General features: G+C 51.6%; 1 protein-coding gene and 1 pseudogene across 15 annotated transcripts in view; one reads left to right on the forward strand and one right to left on the reverse strand.

Moving 5' to 3' along the window:
• Window positions 1-2970: 2970 nt before the first annotated feature.
• LOC116455717 lies at window positions 2971-4081 on the forward strand (annotated as a pseudogene).
• A 1309-nt stretch (window positions 4082-5390) lies between these two features.
• The window catches only part of GRAMD1B (GRAM domain containing 1B), an 84388-nt gene continuing 76302 nt past the window's right edge, over window positions 5391-13476 (reverse strand). For 13 of the 15 annotated variants that reach the window (XM_032133892.1, XM_032133894.1, XM_032133895.1 and 10 more), the window contains 8 exons: window positions 12585-12727; window positions 11897-12000; window positions 11404-11607; window positions 11137-11227; window positions 9515-9526; window positions 9102-9209; window positions 7952-8069; window positions 5391-7331 (listed from right to left, as the gene is read on the reverse strand). In XM_032133892.1, coding sequence (XP_031989783.1) covers window positions 7242-7331; window positions 7952-8069; window positions 9102-9209; window positions 9515-9526; window positions 11137-11227; window positions 11404-11607; window positions 11897-12000; window positions 12585-12727 — 870 coding nt within the window. In that variant the 3' untranslated portion in view covers window positions 5391-7241. The remainder of the gene's footprint in view (window positions 7332-7951; window positions 8070-9101; window positions 9210-9514; window positions 9527-11136; window positions 11228-11403; window positions 11608-11896; window positions 12001-12584; window positions 12728-13476) is intronic. The other 2 variants (XM_032133893.1, XM_032133897.1) reach the window with 1 other exon arrangement.

Genomic DNA, 13476 nt, shown 5'->3' on the forward strand with positions numbered 1-13476 from the left:
AGGTTGGGGTCGGGGAAGGTGGCCTTTAACGTCAGCAATGGAATTGGCCTAAATGAGTGAGGTAACAGAAACGGCCAGAGGAGGAACCTCCCCAAGCCATGTGCAAATATAATTCCTTCAGCAGAAGGAAGTCCTTTTCCCTACTGAAAAAAAATAAAATAAACCACATTCACTTGAAGAGCATACAGACTGCAGGAGGGGAAGGCAGGCAGGGACAGCACCAGGTCAGACCATCTGTGACACAGGGAATGATTGTCCAGCAGCAGAGGTGGGAGGGGACAGGGAAAAGCCAGAGTGAGCACTGCAAAACGTGTGGGAGAGGAGGAGGGCATGCCATGCCACGGATCCGTGCTAGGAGAAGCCCATGCTATCTGCCTAGATCAGGGAATGGCCTCAGTCAGCAGTGGCCCAAGACACGAGGAGATTACTTGGCCAGTGTGCACATCCAGAAAAGGAGAGGTTTTATGGCACAGACAGACTCGTGCTGGAGACTGCAAAGCGCAGAGATCAGAGCATGTCCGGGGGAAGGGGCCAGGAAATCAGCACAGGAACCACACTGGCACAGGTGTTCTGTGAGCCACGGCCCTCGAGGGCTTGGGTTCCAGTCTCTGTTCCGAGCTGTGTTGTAAGCAAGCCCCTGCCAGGTATTTTAAGTGGTGCTGAGACTAAAAAGACTAAGCCAGAGTCCAGGTGGCTGTGCCACGGACCGTGTTGGTGGCAGCCTGGCAGAGATCCTGTGGGAGAGCCCCTTGGACCTGGGCAGGCAGTGCAGGAAGCACTGCTCTGTCAGGAGCTGGGGATGGCAGCAGCTGCCTGGGCAGACAGGACAGAGCTGCCTCCCCTGATCCAGGCACTGCTGCTTTAAACAGTGATTTTGAGACTGATTTTCTGCATGATGTGGAACCAGAAAGTTCCAGCTGTAAATCAGGAGAGAGTTTGTTCCTGTGCTCGTTGGGAGGAGCAGGTGCTGCCTGGCACGGTGCTCCTGGGGAGAAGAGCTGCTGCAGCACACACACAGAGCAAATCCAAAAGGTCTCGTTCCAAGCACCCACACCCAGAGTGTCTCCTGCCACTCTCTGGGAAAGAAATTTCTACCTTCTTGCATAAAGGGAAGGAAAAGCTCCTATGTGGCTACCAGGACAGTGCTGAGGAGCCAAGGAGGCTAAAAAGTCTGTCCTTATCTACACCCAGTGTAGCTGCTGAAGCTGTCTGATGAGGACATGGATGAGCATTCCAGGATTAGCATTCCTAGAGGGGATCTCCCACTACATGCAGCTATTTCAGAAGCAGTTTTGTGCCTTCAGGGCTCCCAATCCAGCAAAGCCTTGTGCTTTGAAACCTTTCCTCTTCCAGTCCAGGGCCATATTACACTAAAGACCTTTCCTGTCCCTAAGGTTTCTCTTTCTAAGATCAGAAGCATCCGAGCAGGGTCAGGTGTGAGAGGAACGAAGGACGTGTCTTTACAAACAAGCTGTGGGCCTGCTGGTAGATAAAACTAGGACTGCGAGATAAGAGAAACAATGGGAAGGATTTCACTGATTAATGAATGGAAAGAAAGAGATTTGTGTTTACAAATAAACTATAGGTCTGCTGATAAATGAAATTAGATAGAGAGATGAAAGAAACAATGGGAAAGAACCATAAATTCCACAAGAACTAAGATAAAAGTAATAAAGGGGGGTGGGGTTATACATTAGAAGGGAGTCTTAGGTATTAGGTGTTTTGGGAAATTAGGAGGAAAAAAAAAGGGCTGCACCCCCCAAAAATCTGAGAGACCCCAGGGGAAATGCCCCATAACCTCTCCCTTTATTCGAATAAAGTAACAGGACTCCTCTGTCTCCTTTTTGGACATAAACCTCTGGTGTTTGTGGATTAATTTTCCTGACAGGTGTCACCCAGCAGTCAGAGCTGGGTGTAAATGCAGCCTCTGTCACAGCAGAACAGGCAGCTCGGGGCAGATCAAAGTCATGTGCCTTTCTTCCCTTCTCCAAAAGGACTTGGGGGAGCCAGGAAGGATTTGTACAGAAGTCAGGAGAAGTTAGTATGAGTTAACAGCAAAGTTTTCTGACTGAAGAGTGCCTGAAGTGCAGAGCACCCAAAAAGCTCATTATCCTGTTAATCCACAGCCAACTCCTCTCCTTCCCACTGCAGGTGCCTTCCTATCCTCCATTTTCCCACATTTTCTCTCTGGAATGTGCAGGCCCAGCAGTGCCCCTGCCTTGGGCAGCTCACCACCTGGAATAACCTGGGTTTTGGTCCTTCAGAGACTTTACAGGCAGGTGCTGCTCTAGATCCCTCTGGTATCTGCTCTGGGAACGCCTGGTTGCCCATCAGCTATTCAGGACCCAAATCCACTCAACCCAGCTGCCAGAACTGCTCTAAAATAAGTCCTGGAGGGTGTGTTTTGATCAGAGGTGAGGTTGCACCAAGATAAGATCAGTGAGGATGTCACAACCTGGTGGATCAGAGCCTCCTGCTCCCCCTCCTCCCAACAGGAAGCATCTTCATTGGCAGGAATTAGGCTACAAGCCGTTGGCGTTATTTTGCATGCTCGGCTGGAGAAATGCCCTTTTTTTAAAAAAAATCCCTGTTTCTGTCGTTGTTCAGACCCTGCAAATCAAACCCCAGCAGATGTGCAGGTGGAAGGATCAGACTGGGAGGGGAAATGCACCTGCTGTGACAAGAGTCCAGTGGCATTTCTGGCACAGGTGAGCAAGGGGAGAAACAAAAGCCAGATGGTGAAAGCCAAGCTTGGCTGTGAGTGCTGAGGGAGGCACCACCCTCTGTAACATCACTCAGGCCTCTCACTCCTAGAAAGTGTGAGTGATCCCTCCAGGAAATGTAATCCAAAATTGTCTGGCCCCAGAAGGAATTAACCTGTCAGCTGGGACTGAGCAGGGGCAGCTGATTTCTATCCCAGCTCTCCAGAGGAGTGAAACACTCCCAGGTTTTGTTTAAACCCTCACCGTTAGTGCCTTAAAGCCCTTCCTTTTCTCCTTTCTATTACTACTGCGGGAGATTAAGAGGCAATAAAAGATTGTGCATCCCAGCTGTTGTGGTTTTAGGAGTTGTCTTTTTGTTTTACTTTTCTCAGATAATTTTTTCCCATACACGCCCCCAGCAGCAATACGTTGCTAAGATAACGTTAATTACTGGACACTTAAGAAAGACAAAAGACCTGGCCACAGGGGGAGTGGCCCAGCTCGCCACCTTCCTATTCCCTGCGGTTTTCTCGGCTAGGACAGAGATGCCGCGAGATTGGATCTGGATAAAAGGGGTGGACTACAGCTCCTAGCCCACTTGCTCTCTCGGCGTTCAGAGGAGAAAGAAGCTGCGTTCGCTGCGGGGAGAATCCATCACCGCTGCAGGCTCCCGCCTTCCTTCTACCGCGAGCGGAGCGCTGCTCGCTGGAGCGGCCGCTGCATCGGGACCCTGCTTTAGCACCCTCCTTCAGCGAACCACAGACTTTCTCACCATCTGCTGGGCTGCCTCAGGGATAAAACCCGGGACCCCGCCTTTCCCTGCCCCGCACCTTCGCTCGTCCGCAGCAGCAGCAGCAGCGCCGGCCGGGTACCGCCTCGCCATGGCCAAGCATCACCCGGACCTCATCTTCTGCCGCAAGCAGGCGGGCGTGGCGATCGGCAGGCTCTGTGAAAAATGCGACGGCAAGTGCGTGATCTGCGACTCGTATGTGCGGCCCTGCAGCCTGGTGCGCATCTGTGACGAGTGCAACTACGGCTCCTACCAGGGCCGCTGCGTTATCTGCGGGGGACCCGGCGTGTCCGACGCCTACTACTGCAGGGAGTGCACCGTGCAGGAGAAGGACAGAGATGGGTGCCCCAAGATCGTCAACCTGGGCAGTTCCAAGACAGATCTTTTCTATGAAAGGAAAAAGTACGGCTTCAAGAAGAGGTGATCCTATTCGTAGCTGGCTGCCTCCTGTTCCATGTTTCCTTTGATAGATTAGTGCAAGGTCATTTCTTGTAACCACTTCTGTAGGATGCATACCAATAAAACTCCTTCTTTTGGGTTTTTTTGGTTTTTTTTTACATTTCGGAGCGCGCCCCTGCAGCCGCGGGGAACCGTGTTGTGGGCACTTAATAAAGGTGCACTGTTCTCATTAAGACCGAAATCCCTTGTGTCCTTTTGCACTCTGAGATCAAGAAACGAACCATCACGACCCTGGCTTGTATCAGCGGATCGCGACACCATCCCAGCCCCTGCCGGCTGCGAGCGCGACTGCACCGAGGGCAGAGTGCCCGAGAGCCGAGAACAGCGCTGGTTCTGCTGCTGCGTGTTGTTACTGCCAGAGTTGTTGCTGTTTGCCTGCCTTACTTATATATATAAAATGTATATTAGTAAAGAACTGTTATTCCTATTTTCCCATAGCTTTGCCTGAAAGCCCCCTTAATATCAAAATCATAGTATATTAGGAAAGAAGGGGATTACATTTTCCATTCTAAGGCAGGCTCCTGCCTTCCTCAGCAGACACCTGTCTTTCAAACCAAGACACCATCCAACTCCAAGCCAGACTGGCTGCCAAGTGGGAAAAAGAAATAACTGGGAAAGCCAAAACCCTAAGGCCTCCAAGAGAAACCTCCCTCAGTGTGAAGGACACTGCAGCACCAGGTTCTGGCTGGTGTCCACCAGCCTTGTGCTCCTAATGACACATTTCACATTGCTGGGTGTCAGGATTGGTGTGAAACCTGTTAAAAACCCAGTTTAATGTGCAGAACAAATATTAGTGTTGAGATTGCTACAGCTGCTTGGCCTGACATTAATTTAACAGAGCTTTTGCAGTTCTGTCCCTGGGGCCCAGCCTGAGGGAACATCCCGAGCCTGCAGCTGGAAATCTGCACAGGAGAAAGCATGCAGGATGAGAAAAAGGGTTCCTTGCCTCCCTGACAAAGAGGATGTGACATTGGTGAGCAACCCATGCTGATCAGCAGCACTGATCTGTGACCCTGGCTGATTGCTCTGTCTCCATCCACCCATGTCCAAACCCCTCCCAGCCAGGCAGAGGAGCCCCCACGTGCCAGGTTCCCCTTTCCTTTCTCTTTCCTGGCATGGGCAGGATGAATCCCAGGGCTTCCTTCCTCTGTCTCGTCCTGCTTGGTGCTTGAAATTAAATTCCAGAAGAGAGAAATTCCAGCAGCAGGGGAATTTTGTGTGCTTAGTAATTGTGGGACTGACTAATGGGGGAAAGGGGACTCTGGGACAGTCTGACAAGTCACAGCGGGGAAAACGAGCCACAGAAAGCCCTTCCCAGGCCCTAGCACCTCAATTTCATTGCACAGCAGCCTCCCTGGAAAAAAAGTCAGGGAGCAGTACAGTAGTCAGCAGCATTAAATTAAATAAATAGTCATAAATACACATTACTCTCTGGTTTTCCCCAAGTGGACCTTGCTTTCACAGTCTGAAATGTCTTTTTGATAACCTGGTTTCATCCATGCTCCTGCAAATGTGACTCCTGCATGGGGCATATGTTTAGCACTCGGTCATGGAGACTGCAGGCAGCCTGGGAGAAATCAGCAGCTTCTTCCTGCATCCATACCTTCCCCTAATTGCAAAGTGGGAGCTTGAGAGGGTTTTCCTCAGACTCCACTGAGGACATTCTATGGTACAGAATGGTGTGAGACCAATTGTTGACCCTGGCACTCCCTGAAGGAGCTACAACTGCACCATTTCCAAACTGGGAATGTGCAGCTGCCTCCCTCCTGCCAGTCAGAAGATGGAAAAATCCCAGTGTTGGACACAGAGGGCCTCACATTCCCCTAATCTACCTGGCTGGGTAAGAGGCCAGAGCATTTCTTAAACACTCTTAAGCAGCAGCCTGCATCCCAACCCCACAGTCCCTGTGGAGTTTGTGCACTGCACAGCACAGCCAAGCTGCCCCTCCTTCCTCATCTGGCTGCTAATGGAGTCTGGAATTATCCCCAGAACAACAGAAAATGCACACTGGCTTTTTCTGAGTGCAGCTCTACCACCTGGTGATTCTCAGGGCTTCACAACCCAGCTGATGGGAGACACCCCACAGGTGCCTCACACCCAGCTCTGTCCTGCCACCCTCTGACGGTCCCTTTTGCCTTTCCCCTCTTGGTCCCTGTGACCCTTCCTGACCTCTCCTGGATTTCTGGAAGCCTCGTTGCTCTACAGATGCAGTCATGTAAATATCCACAGTGATGGCTGTTGCTGCATAGATACAATTATGTAAATTTATCCCAGGCAAGGAAAGGAAGCTCTTGTCCTTCCCCGTTTTCCCACAGATTTTACAAGACAAGGGCTGGGTGAACGAAGAGGAGACAGATGTACTGAGCTGGGTAGTGGGAGTGGTTGCAAACCAATCCTAATTTTGGTTTTCTGTTTTAGATTTGGGTCCTCCCACCGTGGTGATTCCAGCACCGATGCAGACCTGCAGCACAGGGGTGGCTCAGGGGCAGGGGCCCAAGCACAGAGAAAGCAGAGGACAGCTAAAGGGGACACTGTCACAGGCGTGGCTCTCCTCCTCCCACACACCTTGGGGCCAGACACTCCTCTCCGTGCAGCATCCACGACAGCAAATCAGTGTCTGTGGAAGAGACTGCAGCTTGGCCACGCTCTGTGCTCTGCTCCGAGCCAAGCTGGCCGCCCTGACAGCAAACTGCTGCTCCCAGGAGGGACCTGCCAGGGGGATCTGCTCTCCACAGACCCACAGCAACTCCCCCTCCTCTCCAAAGCAGTTTTGCAAGGGATTGACTGCAATTGCCAAAACCTCTGTGCCCTGAAGCCAGCGAGGTGAGGGAGCTGACAGTGTCCCCTTTGAGAGATAAATAGAGTGAACAGGGACCTGCACGCACAGGGAGGGGATGGGGACAGGGTGGGGGCACTCACGCTGATGCTTCCCTTTGAGACAACAAAAACGAAACAGACAGACAGACAGCCAGGAATATTACAGAGGAGCAGTGCACGGGCCCAGGGAGCAGGGCTGGGCACGGCCCTAAGCACACCTCAGTGCTGGGAGAGCACAGCCCTCCCACACACACACACACCCCCCACGCTCCCAGAGACGCTCCAGTTCAGCCAGTGTTGGAGGTCACTCCTTCCCCTCTTTAGGCTTTTTTTCTTTTTTTTTTTTTCTCTTAAAATCTGTATATAATATATATATTTATATCTGTATATATATATATATTTATATATATATATTTATATATCCTATTTACACATATTGCACACCGTCCTCTGGCCTCCTGCATTCCTGCCTGTTAATGGAAACGTTTCCGTTTCTCCTCTGGATCTGACCCGAAGTCCCGGGACCCGATGCCATTCTGGAGATTTATCAGTGAATCCTTCATCTGCAAGACAAGAGGTGGTGCTACCCTAGAGGAGAGAATTTGGGGATTTCCTTTTTCCCTGTGAAGTATCGATGGCAGAATTGTGGGTTTGGGAGCAGGGAGTCGGGGCTGGGGTGCACAAATGGGGACTGAGAATTCTCCAAGAGAAGGGGTGAGCAGGGTACAGGGAGTTCTCTCTCCTTAGGGGAGAGCAGCTCTCATTTAGGGGTTTATGAGGCAGCAGCTCTCATTTCTGGACTATGTTCTCAGCACATCCCGAAATTCCAGGCTTTGTGTTCCCTTCCTCCACGAAAGCTGCATGTAAATCCAGGGTTCAGGTAAAAGCAGTTTGCTCTCCAAACTGGGATGACAGAGATTAGATACCAAATGTGCCAATACAAGATTTTTGGCTCTGCAGGGTTCTCTCCTTGACATTCACAGATCCCTCTGACGTGAGAGGGCAGCTGTGGCACCCCGTGACAACCCTTGTGGTACCCACCACCACCAGGAGATGGATCTAAAGGAGCTGACACAGCTGAGGGACTGTGGTGGAAGCAGGAAATGCTGAAGGATGGGGAGCAGGACTGGGAGGACACAGTGACCCCCTGGCCACAGCCCTGCCTGGAGCCGTGCAGCCTCACCTGGTCCAGAAGCATCACCGAGGATTTGATGATCTCACGCCATTTCTGCAGCTCTGAGTCGTGGTACTTCTGCTGGGACTCCAGCAACTGGGCCCATTCTGTCTGAGACTGGGGTAACCTGCCAGGAAAACACAGGCAAGAGTCATAAAATCACATAGTTTGTACAGAGATTTCTCTTTATTGTGAGGAATAGCTGCACTGGCTCTCTTTTCCATGGCAGGTATGTGCAGGTATCAAGCCCTTCCCTTCAGGACCATTTAAGGCCCCAGAACAGAACTGAGGCGAGTGGAATCAGGACAGATGGAAGCATTCCAGGTGCTTGGATGGCTTCAGATGCTTCCACAGCAATTGTGGCTGCAACACAAAAATTACCCATGTGGAGCCACCCACATAATTCCAGCACTCGCACATGACGCTGTGCAAACAGGACGTAAGTTCTGTATTAAATACCATTGTAGTAGTCTGAATAAACACCAAGAGCAACAGAGAAAGATAAAATCACTTAAAGTGTCTATAACCTCTTAAAGTATCAATCTGTGGGGAAGTAATAATTGCCTCTCTTAAGGAGGAGAAGTAGCACAAATAAAGCAAAAACTTTTAATACAGTGGTAGCACATGGCTATGGATGCCTAAAGTCAAACCCAGTGTAGCAAGGGAACAACTGGGACTCCAAAAAAGGGACACAAGGGGACAAAAACACCTCACAAAAGTGGAATCAGGATGTTCTCAACCTCTAAAAATAGACCAGAGACCATTCAGGCAGGACACACTGCTGATATCTGGACCCACACCTTCCAAAACACAAACCTAACAGTGTGCGTGTCACAGGCCCAAATTCTCCTCTGAGCACAAAGGGATCATTCTAAGACTCTACTTTCCATACACAGGGAAGTTTGGCCATCAAAGGATGGGAAAGTAACCACCTTGGCCCAAAATCGCTCAACATTTATTCACAGAGCATCCTCTGTTCCACGGGGTGCTGGGAAGAAGCAGAGTGGCCTTAACTCTGCTCTTGAACTGCAGTGGAAATGCTCACGGCCCTTCAGCTTCGCCTGTTTTACACAAAAATGAGAGCCCAGAGCTCTGGTGTGCCGGGAAAGCCTCTGACATCCAAGAGAAACAAGGAAAGCCCCAGCAGGCGTGGCTGTACCTCTCCTGCAGCCTCAGGCCCTGCCACGCCGTGAGCGTCTGCGTGGTGTATTCCAACATCCAGAGTTTGTAGAACAGCATCATGTTGAGAATGACCAGCAGCACCAGACTGCAAGGAAAGCAAGCAAACAGCCAGTTTAGGAGCATTTCACAGCTCATTGCAGCCAGGAACACCTGGGACAACACCCAGGGCGCTTTGGGAAGGTGTCTGAGGCCCAGTCCATGCTGTGAGTGGGGATTTAATCTGAGTGAGCACCCAAAACTTCACCTCGTGGAAGAAATGTGTGAGGACAGACAGACAGAGAGACGGGGATGGCAGCTCAGACGGAACAGGCTGGGTGAGTGGATGCGCTGAATGCAGAGAAAGGGAAGGAAATGGGAGAGTAAAGAGGTAAAAAAAGAGAGAGACAGTACCTGAAACAGATCCTAATGGGAGCAGGGAAGAGAAAAGACGGAGCAGCTGCAGGTTAGAAACAGACTGACACGAACTGGGCTGAGAGGAGGAGGCTCAGACAGCGCAGGGGGCAGGAGAAAGGAGCAGCGGGAGGAGAGGCAGGAAGGACAGACAGGGATCCGTGTGCCTGCACTGGTGGTGAAGTTCCCTGAGCACAGCTGAGCTCCTGGGGACAGCAGGTGGCCATGCAGGCACTGTGTGACACACACCCCCCACACGTGTTCACATCCAGCCCTCCCCATTCCCACCCCCAGGCACTGGGAACACACCCCGGCCGTGCCCTGCCCAGCTCCTGCACCGCTCCTCTCGCCCCCCCACCACACGCAGGCATTTCCACCCCTCCCCAGGAGCAGATTCCAAAATGCCAGGCTGGTGCCTGGCTCTGAATAGTGCTGCTATTTTGCTGGAAGAATGGCCCACTATGGCCAGTTCAGTCAGGCGGATGGCAACTGGCCAGAGGAGTATTCTGGAAATACCACAGAGGGCTCTGTGACCCAAGTGAAGCCATCAGGAGACACCGGCATAAAGCTTCTGCACCTTCTTGCTATGTTCTCATCCTGACAGTGCCTTACACCACCTCATTTATCACTGGCTGGGTGCTGCTGCAAACCTGTGTGTCCCCTCTGGGACCAGGAAACACTGGAAGGAGCTCAGCTTGAACTGTCATTTCAGTCCCTAAATCCCAGCTCCTCCCCACCTCTCTGAAAGCTGGGTGGAGCTTCAGGAAAAGCTGAGCCCAAGTCAGAAAAGCCTGGATCAGTGCTTTAGGCTGTTCTGCTCCACAGCACCTGCCCAGCAAGCACTGCAGCACTACGTGAAGCCTGCTGTCAGCCCCAGGGCAGAGGAACAGTAAATACACTGAATTTAGGTATTAAACTGAGCCACAGGGATGTGAGGGACCCATTCCCAGCTCGCTTGGAGCACACATCCCAGTCCAAGACTACCAATCCTGAAAGGCGTGCCAGGAAAGACACCCAAACCAAGGAGCTCCTGCTGCTGAGCTAAGGAACTCACACCAACCTCTCGTGCTTCAGGTGTTTCTTTACATATTGTGCAGAAAGCATCTCAGCTGCTTTCTGACTGTGCCTCTTTTCAAAATCACTGCCCAGGACCAGACATGGAAAGGTTTTGCCAGACCAGACACTGAGCCCTGTTGTGGTAGCCCAGTGATTCCCAGAGAGCTTTGCAGAGTCATTGTCCATGATAGCAGCTCGTTTGTCAGCAATTAAATCCCTTATTTTAAATTACCCCCATGCACACAGTTTCTATACGCCATTGAAAATCTCTGAACTGCATCCCTGAAATAAAAAATAAACCCCTGGTATTTGGTGGATTTCTTCTCTTGTAGGTATTGACTCCTCTCTTCTTGCACAGCTGCCTCTGTCCTGATCATCACTGTCCCAGCCAGGTCCCAGACCTGCCTCTAGGACTCCCAGAACAGGTCTGCAAAGCCCATGTTTGGTTAAAACAAGGGAAAAACTGAGGGGAAAGGAGAGAAGGGAGCCCAGAACTCCAGGAACACAGACAAACCAAAGATGTTTAAGGCTGACCGGGAAGGAAAGCAGAAAAAATCATCACTTACACAAAGCTGATGACAAGGAGCAGCTTGGAGACACTCTGCAGGTGGAAGCCACTGGGGCTCTCCTCAGGGATGTGCCGTGTCTGAGTGGAACCTGAGGAGATGGGATGCATTTGGGATTGGGAAATAGGGAAGGGGCAACCCCTGATCCTCTACCCACCCCTCCATCTCACCCCAACACATCCTCCCCGCGCCTCCTGCCATCCACCCTCTGTGACAAAGCCCCCATTTGTCCCCATCCCCAAGGCTGTGGGGTCTGCAGCTGCTCACCTGCCACGTGCTTGATTCGATGGGCAACCTCCTCATCCGTGGGGGTGGTGACGGGGCTGAGCACCTCCTCCAGGTGTGGCACCCGCAGGTGCGCATGGGCGCGTTTCCGCCGGCGCACCGTGGATTGCTTGCTCACCTTCTCTTTGGGGGATTGTCTGTGCACCTCAGCCAGGTACGTGCTCTCTGTTTTGGTCAGCTCGCTCTCTGCAGCACCAAGGGGGAGCGTTAAGAGGCGTGGCTTTGCAGAGAGAGAGGTTTAACCCCTCTGCTGGGCCAAAGAGGTTGGCAGGGTTTGAGAGGTTTGTGTGCCACATTCCTCACACCTTCTGCCAAACCACACTGCCTGACGGAGAGCAGGACTTGATGGCCTGATTCATTCCAGCAGGCAAAACCAACAAATGCCATGGTAGCCCCTTCTATAAGCCACCCCAAGGCTGGATCATGCTGCCCACTCCCAGGGAAACACAAGTGCCGCTGTCATTGCCACTCTTACCCAAATGACGGAAATAATCTTCCAGGCCGCTCCAAAAATTCTTCTCAATGAAGGATTTCACCAGCCCCCAAGGCTGTTTCCTGTAGCGTAATTCTGTGGAAACCCTGTGAGGAGACAAAGGACGGTCATTCCCCTGGTTTTGCTTCCGGGGGTGATGTCAGTTCCCAATCTCTGCCAGTGTAAATCCAGGAAATAATCATGCACACTGTTATTTCTGGAATGGTCTCAGCCCCTCATGTTTCCAGAGGAGAAGCACTGCTGGAAAAGTCCTTCCAAAGGCAGGAAGAGCCTCTCCCAAGAGAGACATTTGGCAGACATTTGGATTATCATTACTGAAGTCACACAGAGTCACATGGATATAGCTCTTCCCAGTACCCAGTTCCTCTGCTTCTCCCCCCAGGCACAGTCCCAGGAAGTTCATCCTGTAGCTTATCACAGGCTGCATGGGATAACAGGCTCTGCAAACCCCTGCATCCAAGAAAGAGGCAAGAAAAGTCTGTAAATCCTCTCCCTGATGCAGCTGTAACTCCTCTGCACCTGATGTTTGCTCGATGTCACCCCAGCAGGTGAAAATCCTTGTGACAGCAGTGTCCAAGCAACAGGACAAAGCCCCTCCTACCACCCCCAAACAGCAAAACTCCTTCCCAAAGGTGCCTTTTGCTCATCATTCACCCCCCAGGAGAGGTACCTGAGTCGGCTTTTGTTTCTGGCAACACGAGTCAACGTGTAGCGGTTAATGGTGTAGAAATAATCGTGGTAGGGGACGTCGTGAGTTAGCACCTCTGCATCTATGACATAGCACTCGCTCTCCTGGCTGGCTTTGTACATTGTCTGCAGGAAAAACAGCGTGCAAGGCAGCTTTGAGTGTGGTCAGGACACGGCTCTGAGCGATTGGCACCTTCAGCAGCACTTTGCAAACAGGAGACACCCCCCCGCCCCTGCCCCAGCTCTGCTGTGAACAGCTCACCCCGAAGGAAAGGCTGAGGAAACCAAAGGTTTCACCCAGATGCTTCCCATGGGCACATTTTAGAAAGGGCATTCAGTTCCAGCAGCTCAGGCCCCAGGACTCTGCAGCAGAGGTGTCACACACAGTGCCATGTGGGGACCAGGCTGCTGGGACCTTTCCAAGGGTGACCTCTCTTCTGATACCTTGTCAGGGACCCACCTGAGCTAAAACCAGAGGAGGCCCTGCTTTGAGCAGGCATCTTTTCTAGCATAAATTATGCTGTCATTCTGAACACCATAAAAACACATCACTTTCCTCTTTTAAGTGCTCCTGTGTGCTTTTTCCTTTGCTCCAGAGAAAACCTCACCCAGAGGACAGGCAGACAGAGTTAAGCACAGATCCCTGGACAAAACATGGCTTTTCCTGCAGCCTATTCCCACTCAGCTCTGCAGTGAGGACACACAGGGTGTGCCTTGGTGGTTGAGCCCAAACCCAGAACTAAATAAGCCACAATCTCACTTGTTTGTGTGAGTGTGCTGTTCCCTTAGCTCATCCCTTTGCTCTCCCCTCTCCTTTCTCTTCCCTGCACACTTTCCTTCTCTCCAGCATCTTTCCTCCCACCCTCACAAGCTAC

The sequence above is a fragment of the Corvus moneduloides genome, chromosome 25 (genome assembly GCF_009650955.1).
Source record: "Corvus moneduloides isolate bCorMon1 chromosome 25, bCorMon1.pri, whole genome shotgun sequence".
Lineage (NCBI taxonomy): Eukaryota > Metazoa > Chordata > Aves > Passeriformes > Corvidae > Corvus > Corvus moneduloides.